At 58.7% G+C, this 18,299-nt stretch overlaps 2 protein-coding genes across 5 annotated transcripts in view; both read left to right on the forward strand.

Moving 5' to 3' along the window:
* Positions 1–15,331, forward strand: part of SH3BP2 (SH3 domain binding protein 2) — a 38,659-nt gene extending 23,328 nt beyond the window's left edge. For 2 of the 4 annotated variants that reach the window (XM_012812268.2, XM_023507693.1), the window contains 12 exons: positions 3,932–4,071; positions 4,924–5,026; positions 6,712–6,829; positions 7,135–7,205; positions 8,287–8,375; positions 8,708–8,776; positions 10,382–11,036; positions 12,596–12,704; positions 12,922–12,977; positions 13,231–13,312; positions 13,917–13,976; positions 14,467–14,604. In XM_012812268.2, the coding sequence (XP_012667722.1) occupies positions 3,936–4,071; positions 4,924–5,026; positions 6,712–6,829; positions 7,135–7,205; positions 8,287–8,375; positions 8,708–8,776; positions 10,382–11,036; positions 12,596–12,704; positions 12,922–12,977; positions 13,231–13,312; positions 13,917–13,976; positions 14,467–14,604 (1,686 nt within the window). In that variant the 5' untranslated portion in view covers positions 3,932–3,935. Of the gene's footprint in view, positions 1–24; positions 1,360–3,931; positions 4,072–4,923; positions 5,027–6,711; positions 6,830–7,134; positions 7,206–8,286; positions 8,376–8,707; positions 8,777–10,381; positions 11,037–12,595; positions 12,705–12,921; positions 12,978–13,230; positions 13,313–13,916; positions 13,977–14,466 lie in introns of those variants that run through there. The other 2 variants (XM_003801132.3, XM_003801131.3) reach the window with 2 other exon arrangements.
* Positions 15,332–16,949: 1,618 nt separating this feature from the next.
* Positions 16,950–18,299, forward strand: part of ADD1 (adducin 1) — a 56,490-nt gene continuing 55,140 nt past the window's right edge. The window contains exon 1 of the mRNA XM_023507691.1: positions 16,950–17,037. The gene's annotated coding sequence lies outside the window, so the exon portion shown is untranslated. The remainder of the gene's footprint in view (positions 17,038–18,299) is intronic.

Consider the following 18,299-nt stretch of genomic DNA (forward strand, 5'->3'; position numbering starts at 1 on the left):
AAAAAAAAAAAAAAATCATTAAAGGCTGAGTTAGTTTAGTTGCAGATGCAGGCTGTGGACAGCATGGACTACAGCCTGGATGTGGGTTCATGGTGGATTTGGGTAATGGAGCCATGAAGTCTGGCTGGCAAGGTGCACAGAAGGTGGAGGGCAGGAGGAGAGGCTGTGAGAAGAATCCACAGCATCAGGAAGGGCCAGAGAGGCATGAGATGGTCCTGGAGGGTCCTTGCAGAGCAGTGATGGGAATGGGGTGCATGTTGGGGGTGTGCTGGAGGAGAGACCCTGGAGGCAGGGGGACCAGAGGAGGGGAAATGGTGGATAGGAAGACGGGCAGGGTGGCTGGAAGTTGGAGGGTGGGGTATGATGCAGGGGAGGGAATGGCAAGTGCAGTGGGAACAAGGGCACAGAGGAGAGGTGGGATGGAGCCTCAGTGTGGAGAGGCCACAAAGAGACGTGAAGGCTCAGTGCTGGAAGAGGCCCAGAGAGCTGGCCTGAGGTGCCCAGTACGGACAGCTGGGTGGGCATTGTTAGCGCTACCACCTAAAGGACCATGGGGGTCTCTTGCTGCTCCCTGCCCGGGTGGCTCCTCTCAGTAGCAGCCGTATGCAGGTGGGAGATGGAGGAGGCAGGTGCCTGGAGGCCAGCAAGAGCCTCCACCAGCTTTTGGTCAGCCTTGGGGACTTTTTTGGGAGAGGTGCCTGCGCATTGGCAAGCGGGTGGAAGCTGGCAAGGACCAGACCCTTGGCTACTTGGAGAATGTGGTGTTGGAGGCCCACGAGTCACACAGGCAGGGTGGAGTGGGGATTTGCGGGAGAGCCGAGGCGCCAGCATTGGGCCAGCCAGAGCCCTTCCACCGGACAACAGTCCTCAGAGGCAGGATGCCATGAGCCCCAGAGGCTCAGGGAGGGAAACCCACTTCTCCAGGGAGCCTTCCCAGGGTGCCTTGGGGCATTGGGACCTGGACTCAGGTGTTTGGGTGATGCCAAGACCCTCCTTGATTCAGGGTTGTACCTTGATTTGGGGTTGTACTGATAGACCGTGCTGCGGCTGGGGACACTGAGGCCCGGAAGGGGCGCTCGGTGCTGAGTGACGCGACGGGGGGCGGGCCCAGGGTCCTTACCTGCCCGCCTCCGCCCGCGAGGGGCGGAGCCGGCGGCCGCGGGGCTTGGAGCTTGGGGCTTGGGGCGAGGCGGGCATGGCGGGCTCCGGGTCTCGGGCGCGCTGCTGGGGCCGTCGGGACCCGGGGGCAGGGGATGAGGCGGCGGCCGGAGGAGGCGGCGCAGGGCTGTGTCGGTGCGCGCAGGGGAGGCGGGCGCGGGCAGCCTCTGGGAAGCCGGCGGTGTCTGCCGCGTGGACATCGTAAGTACCGCCCAGACCCCTGGCCCCGGCCCGGGGCGGAGACCTGGGTCGTAAGCCGCCGGACTGCGACCCCGGACCCGACCAGGAGCCCTGGGAGCGCTTCGCGCGCCTTCGCGCTTCCTGCAGGAACAAAGGCGGGCGGGTCTGGGAGCTGCGGGCCGGTACAGGGCTTGTCCCTCTGCCAGCACCTCTTGCGGCTAGGCATGGGCACCGGGCACCCTCTTCCCCCTACGCGGGGCTCTGTCGGACTGGGCCGGGTAGGGCAGGCGCAGGGGTGTGTCCGCGCCTTTGTTCCAAGCCCAGGCCTATTGTTGGGGACCCCGCACTGGGACGTGGTTTTCCTTCCCTCCAGGGAGATATGGCTTTGTGCTCAGGCAGATGGGCCGCTGGGGGTTGACGCAGGTAGGGGTGGGCAGAAGGCAGCCTGGGTCCTCCCAGGCGGTGACTTACTTCTTGGACCTGTGGTGGAATATGCCCGTTTGCTCAGAGTAGAGAGCGGTATTTCTTTATGTGTGCTTGAGGCTGGAGCTGTAGTGGGATAGTTAACAAACGGACTGGCCCTCCGGGTCTGACTCTAGCTGCTCCCTGCCCACTTCCAAACAACTCCACTGGGGCCCCGGGTGGGCTGTTGCCACCCACCCAGGTTCTTCTGGCTGCCCCAGAGGAAGCCCATGCCCAAAGACCGGGCTCACAGCAGAGCTTATTCTGCATAGCGCTAAGTGGGCAGGTGGGAGGAATTTCTCAAATCCGCCTCCCTGAACATTAAGGACAGTTTGATGGGCAGAGGGTTAGGCACTCGGGGGTCTGTTAATTGTCTGGGCTCTCCCCCTGCCTGGGTGGGTGAGCCAATCTATCCAATCTATCCATCTATCCAAATGCAGGACCTGGAAAATATCTCAAAAACTAGCCTTAGTAGGGCTGTGTGTGGTGGCACACAGCCCTTTAGTCCTAGCACTCTGGGAGCTGAGGCCAGTGAATTGCCAGAGCTCAGGAGCTTGAGACCAGCCTGAGCAAGAGCAAGACCCCATCTTTACTAAAAATGAAAAGACTAGCTGGGTGTTGTAGTGGGCAACTGGAGTCCCAGCTGAGGGAGGCTGAAGCAGGAGGATCTCTTGAGACCAGAAGTTTGAGGTTGCAATGACACCATAGCATTCAACTCAGGGTGCTGGAGTGAGACTCTGTCTCAAAAATAAAAACAAAAAAACAACTAGCCTTAAGTTTCAAAAGGGTGATGCTGTTTGTGGACAAAGTTGAAAACCTTTATGGCACCAAGTATGTGACTCCAGATCAGCAGACAGGGGTACAGTGGCTAATTAATGCCATCATTTTTAGCTAAGCCTATTCCTTCACAAAGTTTTGAGGCCCTTACTCTAGTTTTTGCCTTGTACCCCTTCACCAGTTTGTAAGGGTGGTTTCAGGACTTGCCCAGGGTACCCCACCTGTCCCGTTCTATCAGAACAGGGCCGGGTGGGGGTACTGCTCAGCAAGACCACAGGTGGGGGACACTGTAACTGAGCACTTGGGGGTGTTTACAGAAGAGGGGACTCTTCATCTGGGTCTTGAAGGATGAGTAAGGGTCCTCTGCCTGGGAAGGAGTAGAGGTCATCTCTGTAACCCAGCCTCTCCCTCAAGGCAGAAGTGGAAATGTGGAACAGCCTGGAGCAGGTGTCCTCAAAGTACAGCCCACGGGCCACATGCAGCCTGCCTAGGACATTTATCTGGCCCGCCGGGTGTTTTTGCTGCTGCTGCCTGTCCTGCTTAGCAGCTGACTTGTCCCGGGGCCCACAGTCCAACCCTCCCAACAATCTGAGGGACAGTGAACTGGCCCCCTGTTTAAAAAGTTTGAGGACCCCTGGCCTGGAGGATTTTGAGGGGAACAGCTGAGCATGAGTAGAGGGCAAGGCCCTATGCCAAGGCCTGGGATGTTAAGTCCTGTGGGCCTGGGTCAAGCCTGAGGCAGTCACAAGTGACTGTGAGCGTGTGGTCCCTGCTGGGGCTCAGGCCAGATAGGTGAAGATGCCCCAGGCTAATGAGGTGGATACCAGCCCACCCACCAAATTGTCACCCCAGCCTCTGGAGAGTGTGCTATGAGCTGGGCCATGTCCACCTGTCCTCCAGATGCCAAGGCCTGGGAATTGTCCACAGAGTCAAGCCAGGTGGGAACCCAGGTCGCTTGACCAGGAGACGGGGGCTCTTGGCTATTGCTTTCCTGCTTCCTGTTCAGGGCAGGCTCACCTGATCCTGGGGCTCAGGGTAGTCCCTACAGGGCGTTGTGGTCAGTAGGTATGTGCTGAATGAACCATTGATGATTAAGGACGCACGTAGCCCTTGGGCTCCGTGGAGGTCAGGTGTGTGGCTCCGTGCACCAGGGACTGGCTGAGTGGACCAGGTGGGCCTCTCCCAAGCCCCACCTGGAAGCCTCAGGCCTTCAGAAAAGGGGTTTCCTCATCCCTTGTTGCCTTACCTCCATGCTGTCTCCTGAATTCTGGCAGGGTCCCCCCAAGCATCCTAGCTAAGCCATTTCCTGTCCCCTGCCTCTGGCTGAGCCATATCCCTTCCTCTTTTATCACAGCTTTATGGCGGCTGAGGAGATGCACTGGCCTGTTCCCATGAAGGCCATTGGTGCCCAGAACCTGCTCACCATGCCTGGGGGTGTGGCCAAGGCTGGCTACCTGCACAAGAAGGGTGGTACCCAGCTGCAGCTGCTTAAATGTAAGTCCCTTGGGTGGTGGGGGACACAGTGGGATGATGTAGGGGTAAAGCTGGGGCTATATTCCTTGCCTTCCTACTTCTCTGCTGGGCCTCCTTAGGCAAGTGAACAAGTGATCCCCTCTTCCTCACGCGGAGGGCTCTGGGGCTTCTTTCCCCCTCTTAGGGGATTTGAGGTTGGCCTCTCCAGCCCCCAGGACTAGCAGGGTCCAGAGTGGTACAAATGGGCAATGAGATAGGATGGGGGTTTGGCACAAGGTGCTGCCAGCTAAAGGCCACAGGATCTTTAGCCTGCACCAGGACTAGGGCACCTTAGGTGGCCTGCTGGATCTGGCCCCTGGTGCTGCCCTTGCCTCATCTGTGAGTGTTCAGTGAGTTAGGTGGTCAGCCATGGGTCTCTGAGGCTGTGTGAGACCGAGGCTCTGGGCCCCAGGGCAGCAGGCTGGGAGAGAGAGGGTGTTCCCTGGAGATGCCAAGTGTGGAGACACTGATGGCCAAAGAGCACCAGGTCTGACCAACAGCCGTGCCCTCTGCCAGGGATATCCTGGTGCCCCATAGAACTCAGTAGGCAGCTGTGGCATCCCTGGGCCCAGGCTCTGACTCTGTCCTTCCTCTGCACATCCCCTCAAGTGTGAAGGTAGCCAGGCCTTCCCTGGGGTGTATTCTGGTTGGCCAGCACACCTTGAACTTGTCTCCTGTAGAGAAAGTGGACTCCTATAGATGGGCAACCAGCCCAGCCCTATTTTTCCATCCAGCAGGGCTCAGTAAGTTGCCAGGGCCTCTGGGGGGGATCCTTGGAGTGGGATCTGCCTGCTGGCCCTGGCAGCTCAGCCCCGCCCTGCCTCCCTTGCACAGGGCCCCTACGCTTTGTCATCATCCACAAGCGATGCATCTACTACTTCAAGAGCAGCACGTCTGCCTCCCCGCAGGGCGCCTTCTCGCTGAGCGGCTATAACCGGTAAGTGCCTGTCAGCCTGCGGACCTGGCCCCACAGCCATCTAGCCATCTTGCCAGCCTACCTGACAGCTCTGGCTGGGCCCACCCCCGTTCCCACCCAAGGACAGTCAAGGCTTTCCAAGATGGCCTTGGTTCCCCCCTCTTGGCTCTGTGCCACCTCTGCCACACCACTGGCCCAACCTCCATGAGACCTCACCCCTCTCCTCACTTTCTGCCCTCAGGCTTTTGCTAAGGACCTGGGGGTGGGGCAGGGGGCTTCCTGTGGCTTTGTGGACAGGTCCCGAGGGCCTGGTCTTCAGTCTCCACTCAGCTACAGACTGGTGACTTCTGCACCCCTCCTCTTTCTCTGCCCTGTCCCTTCACTCACCATGGCCTCCTTCCAGGGAGGCAATAGCCCAGCCAACCTAGCCCCGCTCTAAACTTGGCCCTGCCCTTTGGCTCCAGGGCCCTCCCAGACTGGGCACCTTCCCTGCTTCAGATGTGCTGTGGGCCCCCCTCTATCCGGTGGGGGTATGAGCCTGCCTTTGAGGGTCTTCTGGACTAAGGGGCAGGTGAGCGAGCCAGGGCCTGAGCCTTCTGGGTGGGATGCAGCATGGGGGTGCAGATGGGCCTGTGGGGGTCCATGGAGCAGAATTAAGTGCTGGCTTCTGGGCTGTGGTTCTAGGGCTTGCCCCTGGGCCCTGCCCCCTGCAGCATTAGTCTGCCTCTCACGCACACTTCAGGGCCCAGCCTCTCCTGCCTGTGAAGAACCAAGGGGCACATGGTATTAGCGGTGGGACTGGCACCTTTGCAGATACTCTGGGAACTGCTTGCACCCTGGCCACAGCCTTGGTAGGGCAGTCTTGCCAAATCACCCAGCCCAGTGCCAGGCCTCCAGGCTGGCCCAGGGCAGTGGCATATAGCAGGGAGGAGTCCTGAGAGCCCTGTGGGTGGCAGGCAGGCACTGGTCCATCAAAGCTCTGGGGTTCCTTGGGCGGGTCATTCCATTTCCCCAGACACATTCCCTGTCAGCCAGCCTCCAGCATGTGCCAGCTATACTGGGGACACTGGGCAGGCCCACTGGCAGACGCAGCTGTGCCCCAAGTAATTGTCTGGCTTGTGAGAGCTGCTGGACCTGTGATGGGCACGCCAGGGTACCTGGCAGGTGGCATTGTCCCCATGGTAAACTTGGTGGTCTCTATGCAAACCCCACATCCTAGAAGGACGAGCAGGCCACAGAGCAGATCATCTCTGATCTGTGTGCAGTCATCTCTGAAATGTGTGCAGTCATCTCTGAAATGTGTACAGGGCTGGTGCTGCACAGGAGGCTCAGACCCCTGGGAGGGCCCCCAACAGCTAGGCCAGGGGCCAGGTGGGGCTGGAGGTGGGAGGGCAGTGTCCACGTCAAGAGGCACTGGTGGGCATTGAGGGTGATGTGTCCTCATCTCCCTACGCACTGCTGCTCCCAGGAACCCCTCTCAGAGCCCTGCTCTCCTCCGTCTGCTCAGTCTGCTCCCTCTGCACCCATACTCTCCTATCTGCCTGGGCTTGAGCCTTCTGGGTAGGATGCAGCATGGGGGTGCAGGCTCCCAAGGCCTGTCCTTGTTTCCATGTCCCTTGGAGTGTGGTGCTGTCCAGAGAGGGGACCGGATGAGGCCGTCCCTGTGGCTGTGGATCAAGTGGTAACTGGTGGCTCTATGCCTTCAGGGTGATGCGGGCAGCCGAGGAGACGACGTCCAACAATGTTTTCCCCTTCAAGATCGTCCACATCAGCAAGAAGCACCGCACGTGGTTCTTCTCAGCCTCCTCTGAGGATGAGCGCAAGGTGGGAGGGCATGGGGGATGTAGCTGGGTGTGGGCAGCTGGGCAGTGCTGGTCCTTAGCCCCCATTCTCATACCTAAGGCCTGGGGCCATTGCCACCCAGAATGTGCTCAGAGGCCCTGATGGCTGAGGGAGAGCTGTAGCCCCAGAAGGGCCAGGCCACATTGAGCCACACCGCCTGAGTGGGACCCAGAGGGTTATCATCCCCAGCTTTACTGGTCCCTGCAGAGCATGCAGGCAGCAAGGGAGGAGGCATGAGGGGGCTGCCCTGGTAGCACCATGCCCACTGCTGCCCTGCTCGCCCACAGAGCTGGATGGCCATGCTGCGCAGGGAGATTGGCCACTTCCATGAGAAGAAAGAGCTGCTCCTGGACACCAGGTGGGCCCAGGGGTATGGTGGCTGGGGTGGTCCCTAGGGCTCCTGGGCTTGGTCCAGATCCACCCTCAAAAGATTTTTCTAGAGGTGCCGGGCATGCTGCATGTGTGAGACGTGCATGTAATATGTTGTGTGGTATGTGCATGTGAGACTACATGTGGAGACGTGTGTGAGACATGTAAGACTGTGAGACGCGCATGTATTAGACTGTGACATGTGCATGTGGGACCTCATGTATGAGACGTGTGTGAGACTGATACATGTGTGAGAGACTGATATGTGTGTGTGGGACCTCATGTATGAGATGTGTGTGGTGCTACATGTGTGAGACATGCATGTGAGATGTGCAAGACTGCGTGTGCGAGACATGTGTGCACCGTCTCTCTGTTCGTATCTGTCCTCTCCAGCACATCTGTTCTGTGTCATGGGGATTGGTAGTTCCTGTTTGGGGGGGTCCCAATGTCTTTACTTCCACTACCCAGGAGGCCCAGCATACGCAGCAGCTCAGAGCTTTGGCTTCCTAGGCCCTTCTGTCCACCTGGCTCGCTCTGGGATGAAGCCAGAACCCACTAGGTCTCCATCTCAGTTTTTCTGTGTCTCAGTGGCCTCATGGGTGAGGGCTCCCTGGGTTGGAGCTGACTGTCCCCTGGGACCGGGACACACTGTTCTGTCCTTTCATAGATGAGGAACCTGAGGCTCAGAGAGGGCTGGGCACACCCAAGGCTGCCTGCAGGTCCCCATCTGAGCCCCAGAGCTCCTGGCCCTCATCCAGCTATTGTCCTGACACCAGCACAGAGCTGACTGAGCCCCTTCAGGCAGGAGCAGGTGGCGACCTGGGTCCTACTCTGAGGCCCCTGGCCAGTCCAGGATCACATTTGTGGCCAGAACTATAGCTAGGAGGGAAGGAGGCGCCAGTCTGTCCTCACACTGTGTGTGTGTATGTGTGTGTATATGTGCATGTCTCCATTTTTACACGACCATGTGCGTCTTTGTGTCTGTCTCTCTGTGTGTTAGAGTAGCCGTGTGTGTGCAGGTCCAGGGGTCTCCCAGGCCTGGTGCTCACTGCCTGCCCCCTGCATTGCAGCGACTCCAGCTCTGACACAGATAGCTTCTATGGTGCAGTTGAGCGACCTGTGGACATCAGCCTCTCTCCGTACCCAACAGACAACGAAGGTGAGGCTTTTCTCCATGCCTGCTGCCCCTCTCCTGCTCCTTTGCTGGCTCCTGAGTGACAGGCCCAGTCCCCCGGGGCTGTGGCAGGGAGAGGAGGCTCGTTCACCTATGCTCTTGCTCAGTCCCTTTGGCAGAGTGATGATGGCTTCCCCAGGCTCTGGCCTCTGGGAGCTTGATTCTGGGTTCACATCCTGGTGGCCTTGTCCTTGGCCTCATGCCTCCTGGACCCTCAGCCCTGTGACTGGCTCACTGTTCTGAGGCCCCACTGTCCTGCCCTGTGTGCAGCTGGGCCTGGGCCTCCTTGAATCTCTCCCTTTGTTCCTCTGACACAGACTACGAACATGATGATGAGGATGACTCCTACTTGGAGCCTGACTCTCCGGAGCCCACAAAGCCCGAGGGTAAGTGGGCGGGGATCCAGGAGACCTGGGAGCTCTCGGTAGGTGGGCCGCCCCTCCCCTGCTGGGAGGTGCCTACCTGGTCACTGGTTTGGGTGGCCTTGGTTTTCCTGCTGCAGCCTGGGTATTAGGAGGATGCAAAAACAGGTAGGCACTGGCCAGCTCTGCTCACGTGCTCCCCCAACGCCCAGGTAGGGGGAGGCATGGGAAGTGTTGGTGAGTGAAGCCAGGGTGGCTTGGGGGTGCGAGTGGAGAGCAAGAGCGCTGAGGAGTGGGTGTGCCCAGGCTAGGCCATGTCCTTTGTCTGTGACCTCTCTGTGGAGACAGGGGTAGCCCACCTGCCCTTGAGGCCCTGGCATCTGCCCGTGGCAGCATGGAAGTTATACACATGTGATAGGAAAATGCAGGGCTACGTGATGTAGGTATGACACTGTCCCCATCTGTCCCCTCCCTCCCCTGTATCTCCGGCCTTCTCATCTTGTCCATTTCACCATGTCTGGGGTGATCCCCAGTCCGTCTTCCCTTCCTCCCCTGCCTGGCCCCTGATCCTCAGCCTCCTGTCATCACTGACCTGCCTCTGACCACCTTAGCCCCCACCCATGTCCTGTTCTCTGCTGCCTGTCCCCTCCCACTTGTAAGCCCTGTGTCCAGCCCCTCTTCTCTTGCTGCTACCTCCTTCTGGGGCCCCAGCACCAATAGCCCTTTACCCCCCAGGACTTGTGGGTCATTTGCCTCAGTTTCCTTCCCTTGCAGACCCTCCATCTTGCCAGTGCCTGCCACATCTGCCCCTGGCCTGCCTGGACTCCACCTCTCACCCTGCCCTGGGGAGTGCTACCCACGCTCTAGCCTTACCTGTGATACTGTCCATCACCCTCTGTCCAGACCCCTCTAGTCAGGCCTCCTTCCCATCTGTCCCTAAACATCTCTCACCCAGGGTCCCAAAGGCTTGCCTGCTCCCAGATCCTGTGAGTAGCACTTGAGGGGTCCCTGGCTTGGCACCCACCCTACTCCTCACCTGCCCTGCTCCAGGCACCCCATGCTCTCGCTGCTTCCACCCTTGTGCTGATCCCTTGAGGGATGCCTGCCAAAGGACCAGGGATACCCTGGGGCTCAGGCCTCCTCTGCCACACTTTCTGAGTGACCTTTAAAGTCATTTGTGGGCTGCTGACTGACTCACATGTCCAGCCAGGACATTTGAACCCTGACAGTCCATGCGACATCCCCTGGGTGTCTCATGGCAATTTAAACTTGCTGTGAACAAGTGAAGACCTTCACCTCCCTCCTGACCGCCTATCTCCTCCCTTGGGCACCCTTGACTCTGCTGCCTTTTCCGCTTCCACTGCTGGCAACTCCACGGCTTCTTATGTGACATCTAGGTTTCAGGAACCTTTCTCAGACTGTTGTGTGGAGGATGGAAGGGAGGGCCAGGGGGTGTGGGTGGTCTGGGACCCAGGGAAGGCTGGGTGGGGAGTACTAGGTGTTGGGGACAGGGTGGGTAGGCCGTGGGGGCTGTGACAGTCCACACACCTGCTTGGCCAGGCTCTGACAGAAGGTGGAGTTGATCCAACATCCAGCAGGTGGTTTCAAAATTGGTCTCTTTGTTTGCAGATGCCCTGATCCACCCACCAGCCTACCCACCACCCCCAGTGCCTGTGCCAAGGAAGCCAGCATTCTCCGACATGCCCCGTGCCCACTCCTTCACCTCTAAGGGCCCTAGCCCCTTGCTGCCACCTACACCCCCTAAGCATGGCCTCCCAGATGCCAGCCTGGCTTCTGAGGACTCCAAGAGGGACCCACTGGGCCTGAGGCGGGCCGAACCTGCACTCAGGGTGCCTGTGACCTCCCGAAGGATGAGTGACCCCCCGCTGGGCAGCGTGCCTGCTACTCCTGGCCTTCGGAAGTCCCCTTGCATCCGAGAGAATGCCAGCCCCAGCCTGGAGCCCTGGAACCCTGGCCACGGGGTTAACTCTGCCTCCAGTTCTGCCACCATGGCTGTTGCCACCTCTAGGAACTGTGACAAACTCAAATGTTTCCACTTGTCTCCCCGGGGGGTACCCACATCTGAGCCCCCACCTGTGCCAGCCAACAAGCCCAAGTTCCTGAAGACAAGTGAAGAGGACCCCCCACGGGACATGCCAAAGCCTGGACTCTTTGTGCCCCCGGTGGCCCCCAGGCTTCCTGCTTTGAAGCTGACCATGCCTGAGACCACAGCTCGGCCCTCAGTCCTGCCCAGGCCTGAGAAGCCACCCCTCCCCTATCTCCAGTGAGTCTGTGCGGTAGCTGTGCCCCTGCCTCCCAGCTATGGGGCTCCCATTGTCCCAGCACTCTGAGCCTATAGGTGCAAGAGTAGGGAGATTTCCTGATCACTCTAGCTTGCCTGAGGGAACAGCTCACCTGGTTGGGAGAGTGATCAGGTAGCCTCCCCCAGTGGTGCAGGTAGCATACAACCCTGCCCTGGAGAAATATATAGCCTTCAGGCAGTGGGCCTGGAGCCATTGGCCAGGCAACTCATTGGGCAGTGCCAGGGTGCTCTAGGGTCAGGTGAGGGCCTCAGGCTGTGGGCCACCCTGTGCCCATGTGCCTCTGCCAGCCCTCCTGACAGAGGAGCCAGGGCTAGTGCTTCCTGGGGCTCCAGGTGATTCCTGCTTCCAAGCCACCAACTCGGCCTACATGCCTCCCTGATTGGGGACGTGGAGCATGTCAGGACTGGCTTGAGATGCTTTCTGCTTTATTGCTGGGAAGTGCAGGGAAACAAGTATATCCCCCACCCCCATGGTTGTCCACATCAATGGCCTGTGGTCAAAGGCATCTGGGACAGGAGGTGGGCTTGATGTCTTGCTTGTCAGGTTGAAGGCTCTGGGAGCCACAGGGATGCCTTGCTCAAAGAGGCATGGCCTCGGATGGTGCCTGTGGCTCAAAGGAGTAGGGTGCCAACTCCATATGGCAGAGGTGGCGGGTTCAAACCCAGCCCTGGCTAAAAACTGCAAAAAAAAAAAGGCATGGCCTGGGCAGGTGCTCCCTAAATGCCCTTGACTGTGGCATCCTTCCCCCCCAGTAAGACCACCATTAAGGCTCTGAGACCTCTGCTGCCTACAGGGACGTGCCAGGGAAAGCCTTGGCTGCACTGGCAATTCCAGTTCACAAGGGGCCCCAAAGGCACAGATGGTTGGGAGCTAATCATTTTCCTGTGCCTGGGGTCTGAATCTGCTAGCCACAGAGCTATGTCTGCCGGGGGCCATGTGTGTAGGGAGGTGCAATGCAGGGCCCGGCCTCACCCACAGGCTACTGTCCATCCCAATGTGGCCTTGTGACATATCAGCCTCCGTTATCCTCCCAATGCTCTGGAGATTTGGCTGAGGAGGCCCACATGGCCATGCACATGAGGCACACAGAGCTCTCCTTGTGGGTGTCCGTTGGGGTCAGATCACACTGTCTATCCCATTCACATTCTTCCTCCCCTTACCCCACGGTTCTGAGAGGGGTGTGACTTGGCAAAAGTCAAAGACAAGGGCAGTTAGCAGCAGAGCCTGGGCTGAGGTCCTCTTCCTCAGAGAGCATCCATTGGACTAGTTTACTGTGTGATGACCCCCAAGCATGGACCGGGCCTTGCCAGCATCCAGGGCAGCCCTGACCCCTGACTTGGACTTCCAGGCCTCAGGCCCATCCTCCTAGCCCAGGGCAGTCTGCTCAGGAACTCAGAGCACTGTTGTCCCAGCCTTGATAGTCACAGGGGCTGTAGCAGGGCTACACCCTGGAGTAGGATACGTGAAGGGTGACAGTGTCTGACGGTGTGTGGTCTCACCTTCCTCTCTTCCCACCCAGGCGATCACCCCCTGATGGGCAGAGTTTCAGGAACTTCTCCTTTGAAAAGCCCCGGCAACCCTCACAGGCTGACCTGAGTGAGGAGGACTCGGACTCAGACTATGAGAAGGCAAGGCTGGTGGCAAGCTCAGTTCCCCTGGCCTGGGTGGGCAGGTGGTGGGGGCCATAGGCCAGGGTGGCCCATCCTAAGCAAGAAGTCCAGAATGAAAACCAGAGGGGCACAGAAAACCATGCAGCCCTGGATCCTGGTGCAGGGGTGGCTGTTGGGAGTGGTGGTTTGACTGGGTCACTGGGACCCTGACACTGACCATGTTAGCTTCTTACAGGTGCCACTGCCTAGCTCAGTCTTCATCAACACCACGGAATCCTGTGAAGTGGAAAGGTCAGCTCTGAGCCCTTGAAGGGCTGGGTCCTCTTTTGCACCCCACCTTCCTGCTTCTGTGTCCCCTTACTCACTACAGTGTTGGGTAGTTGCTGGCACAAATACATGGCCCTGAGTGCAGGGAAACTGGGCAAGGGTGGACCTGTCAGCTCTGTCCTGCTCCCGAGGCACTCCGTGTGGCCAAGGCTTTGGAGTGGGCATGGGGGCCGTGATAGCTGGCTGAGGAAGGCTCAGCACAACTGGCTTGTTTTAGGCTATTCAAAACCACGAGCCCCCGGGGAGAGCCGCCAGATGGACTCTACTGCATTCGGAACTCCTCCACCAAGTCGGGGAAGGTAGGTAGCCAGGAGGATGTGCTGGCAGCTGCTGTGTCATAGTGGGTTCCCTGTTATTCTCACAACAGGCGACCTGCGGGCCCGGGACGTTGGTTCATAGATCACTTCCACATGCAGCTTCTTATTTGGCATGTCAGCTGCATTCCGTCCTCCTGCCTGTCAAGGACAGTCACTTCCCATCAGGGGACAAGAAGGGAGGAAAGAGCTGGGGTCTGGGACTCTCCGGTAGGGGTGGGGTCCATGCAGTGGTGGGGGGGCATGGGGACACTGGCAATGGTGGGAGGTCTGTAGTATCTCTGTGAAGTGTGTCACCTCCCTGAGCCACGCTTCCCCACATGGAGTAGACATGTTTCCAGGGGACCAGGCACTTGCTGCTGTTACTCAAGGCTCATCAGAGGCTCTGAGGGCAGAAGGAGTCCTAGGTGTGAGGGGTGGTCCTTGCTGTTGCCATGTAGGTGGCCTGGAGACCCTACCACCTTGCCCCCAGGGGCATAGACACAGCCTCAGTGCTGCCAGCTGCCTCCCTTTGTCCCTCCCAGGGTTGGCCTTCTTGGTGGTCTGTCCTTTCAGGTTAGCCATTGGCTTCTCCCTTCCCTCCCGGTAGGTTCTGGTTGTGTGGGATGAGACCTCCAACAAAGTGAGGAACTACCGCATCTTTGAGAAGGTAAGAGGGCTGGGCCTGGTCTGAGAGCTCAGGGTGGGGCAGGGAACCCGGCCCTGGGGCTTGGCAGCATAGGGTTGATAGGGTGTAGGTAGAAGCTGGGCCATAATCCTACCTTCCCCTTCTTCTCCCTCACTTGTTCCTACCTCCCTCTCCTTTTCTGCTTGCCTAGCTTTGTCTTCAGCTGACCCTGGAGAGGATGATGGGTCAGCCTTAGACCCTGGGTTTATGTATAGACCTTGCCTATAGTTCCCTGGGTGCAGGCTGTGTGCCCCTCAGTGGGGAGGTTGTGAGGTGGGAACATAGGGAGCACAGGCATGGTGTGGAGGCAAACGAGGGTGGGATGGGGCAGCCAGAAGCAGGCCTGACTGTATCACCATTACTGCTGAACATCCATTTTCCAAACGAGGGTGGGAAATAGTGTAGGGAGACTAAGGCTAGGTGCAGTGGACTGGCCTGGCTCCACTGACCTACACCCCCTCTGCCTCCACAGGACTCGAAATTCTACCTGGAGGGTGAGGTCCTGTTTGTGAGTGTGGGCAGCCTGGTGGAGCACTACCATACCCATGTGCTGCCCAGCCACCAGAGCCTGCTGCTGCGGCGCCCCTATGGGTACACCGGGCCCAGGTGACACCTGCCCCATGTGGCTGCCAGGCAGAGACAGTCACGGGGGCTATGACATCAGGCCATGCAGACGGCAATGCGCCAGCATAGGAGGATGAGCAGGAGTGAGGGCTTGCCCCAAGGCCTCTCCGATGGACACTATGGAATGTACTGGAACTCATGTAGCAGGCTGAGTCCCCACAGCTGGACCAGGCTGCAGGTTCCAGAGGGCCAGTGGACTTTTACATCACGCGGCCTTGCCCTCAAGGAACTCAGGACCCAACCTGGGCTCTCAGGACAAGAGTCTGGTTCCCCTGGCACACCTACCATGTCCTGGGCTGAGGTAGTTGGGTGGGGCAGGGGCTGGCCGAGGACCAGGTATGCTGGGTGGGAGTGCTGAGACGCAGGATCCAGTTGGGGCTGTTGCTTCCCAATAAAGCAGAGATGATCTCTGCCTGGGTATCCAAGCTTGATTAGGAAGGAGGGGGACCAGCTTCACTGAGCAGCCATGCTGATGCTCAGGTACTGACCGCAATAGTTCACAGGGACCCTACAGGTGGCTGTCCTGTCTTCAGGGCATGGGCAGCTGACCAACTTGCACAATGAGTTGCAGATAAGAACCTAAACCTGGGCAGTCTGGGCTCTGAGCCCATGCTTCAAACTCCCAGGGCAGGCCCAGGCTAACGGGGCTGCAGAGCTAACACCCTGTGTTCACAATTGGTTCATTCATTGAATTAATAAAGGGTTATTGAGCATTTCCTGTGTGCCTGGACTGGTGCCAGGGACTGGTGCCCTTGGCTTGCTGGAGCTCACAGTCCAGTGTGAGGATAGTTGGTTTTGCAGGGGGAGCTGGACCTAGCTGCAGGCTCCAGGAAGACTTCTTGGAGGAAGTGACACCTGCAGTGGTGGCAGGAAGAATGGGCCCTGAGTAGGCCAAGGGTGGGTAGGGTCAGTGGAACCTAGATGTCCAAGCCCTCCAAGCAATATCCCAACTCAGGCCCAGGCCTGAATGGACCCTTTACTTTTTGCCAGGGAATCCTAGCAGGTCCCTCTTCCTAGCACAGCAGTACAGGCTGGATTTTTAATGAGAACAGACTCAGCTGGCGGTAGAGGGGCACCATGATTGTTGTGCTTTTCACTACATTTTATGTTGGGGAAACTCAAACTGAGGACAGTACTTGGGCCCATCAGCCAGTGCCTGGGGGAAGGCCCTTTGTTTGGACCCTCTCCCCCAGGGTGCAGTCTGGGGACCTGTGGCTTACAGGAGGAAGGGGGATGAGAGGCGAGTCAGTGGGTGTGGCTGGCTGTAGGATGTGCCACTGTACACCTGGAGGACAGCAGCCATCTGCTTCCAGGAACCAGGTGTCCAAGACCATCACTGCAGGGGTTTCCTCTTCAGCCTGCCCAGGGGAGGAGTCAGTACACCAGGGCGAGTTTGGGACACAGAGAACTTCTGGTGTTCTGAACTACCTCTGGAAAACCAGCCATTTCTCCTTCCTGCAATCAGAATTCTTTGGCCTAACTTGAACTTGCTTGGAGACCTGGGAGGCATCTGCTCCCCGCCATGGCTGCGGTTTCCTTTCCTGTAAGATCTTAAAAGGGGGGAGAAGAGGATTTGGATCAGAGAAGTAGTTTTAAGCTGATGCCTGGGGGGTCTGGTTGGTGCTGTTTCATCCAGCATCAGCAGGCCGGGCCCCAGGTGCCAGGCAGTCATCTGTCTGGAGCCTTATCTGGCCCCACAGGCCCGGCTATTCTTACCCCACCCAGCCCGGCCCCCAAACTCCGCCAGGGGACCTGTAACCCACACAGGGTCGGAGTGTCTGCTCGAGGAGTGGGCGAGGCGGGCAATGCAAGCTTGGCCTCTGGGCTGCAGACCTGTGTGCTCTTGCCCCGGTTTGGCCTGCCCTTTTTGACCGAGAACTGGCCCAGAACCGGCCGTTCGGTACGCCTTCCTGCTCATTCCGGCGCCTCGACAGCAGCGCCACCAGCCACAGCCAAAGAGTATTGAGTGGTTCCACCAGTGACGAGGCCTAAATGGCCACGACCTGCCGTGCCGGGACTGTGACCCAGCAGGCCCATCATATTCCGCCCTCTTGCTGTCGCGGTCACTGGCGCCCCCGAGGCAGGCCCCGCAGCCGGGAAGGCAGGAGGCCCCGCCCCCACGGGAGACCACGCCCCCTGAGATGCAGCCAATCGCAGGAACCGTTGCTCAGCCTTTGCGCGCGCCAGGCCTATGGAGCGGTGCGTTGTTGGGCTGCGGGCCGCAGGCCGCACCCAGCTCAGGCGGCTGAGGAGAGAGCGGAGCGTTGAGGGGGCGGAGAGGCCGGGCGGGCGGGGACTGCGGGCCGGGTGTGCTCCGCGGACAGGGGGCGGAGCCGGAGCTGGAGTCCTAGACCGAGCGGACGGGCGGCGGCCGCGCTCGGACCCTGGACCTCCGCGTTGCGCACTACTGGTTTGTAAGGTGAGGCCGTAGGGCGGGGGCGGCGGCAGGGGCGCGGGGCGGGAGCGGGCGTCTAGTGCGGCGGCCTGGGCCTCCGAGCCGGGCTGGAGTCGCGGCAGGCGGGCCGCTGGTCGAACGGCGCCGGGGGCTGGGCCTCGGCTGCGGGCGGGCGTGGGCCTCGGGGCCTGCGGCGCGCCCCGAAGGCGCGGAGGGCGGGGGCGGCGTTAGGAGGCCGCTGCGGCGCCGAGGGCGTCTGGGAGGGGTCCCCGCAGCCGGCGTGGCCCGCACCGCGCGCGGAGGGTCGAGGGCGCTGCGCTGCCCTGCCAGCTCCGGGACGTGGGCTTCTGTGCGGACTTTACGGCCGGACCTTGGGTCCCCGTCGTGCTGGGGGTGACCCCTCTGCGTACCGGAGCTCGCGGTGCAGGGTTTGGGTACCGACGCGTTTGGATCTTGCTTGTTGGCTCTTATTTTTTAAAACGACGTCTTCTGTCGAAAGAGAGAAGCCGAATGGGCCTGATGTCCTGGAACTTCATTAGAGACCGGGGTTTGGTAATCTTTGTCCTCCCTGTCTTTTCTTAATTTTAGTTACTCATTTTTTGGGAGATGTCAGAGGCTCTCTCCCTTTAACTATAACTTTTTTTTTTTTTTGAGACAGAGTCTCAAAAACCCTTAGTAGAGTGTTGTGGCGTCACAACTCACAGGAACCTCAAACTCTTGGGTTCAAGCCATTCTCTTGCCTCAGCCTCCCGAGTAGCTGGGACTACAGGCACCTGCCACAACGCCCAGCTATTTTTAGAGACGGATCTCTGGCTCAGGCTGGTCTCGAACCTGCGAGCTCAGGCAATCCACCACCAGCTCCGGCCTCCCAGAGTGCTCGAATTACAGGCATGAGCCACCGCGCGCCCAGTCCTGTAACAATTACTTTTATTCTTGCTTTTCTAATTCTTGGTTCAAGATATTTGGTAAGTGATTTGTATCCACTTTATGATATCTACCTTGAAATAAATATTTAGTTTCACCTCAAACTGCTGTTGGTTTGACCGTGTGATTTTATACTTAAAATGACTAAAAGCATTTGTCGTATCTCCAAAGACCACAAGCATAGCTGCCAGCTGTATACATTTGCTGGTAAGTTACAGAAAGTTTTTTTATGTGTGAATATGATTGAATTTTAAGGAGTATAGGAAATAGAATGCTGAAAGGTTTGTTCTTACTCTCTTGCAAAACATAAGAATTGAGGCCCTCAATGAAAACAAGCTGGGACTGGATGGGTAGGAGTTCAA

Source organism: Otolemur garnettii, unplaced genomic scaffold (assembly GCF_000181295.1).
Source record: "Otolemur garnettii isolate 467f Iridium unplaced genomic scaffold, OtoGar3 scaffold00198, whole genome shotgun sequence".
NCBI lineage: Eukaryota > Metazoa > Chordata > Mammalia > Primates > Galagidae > Otolemur > Otolemur garnettii.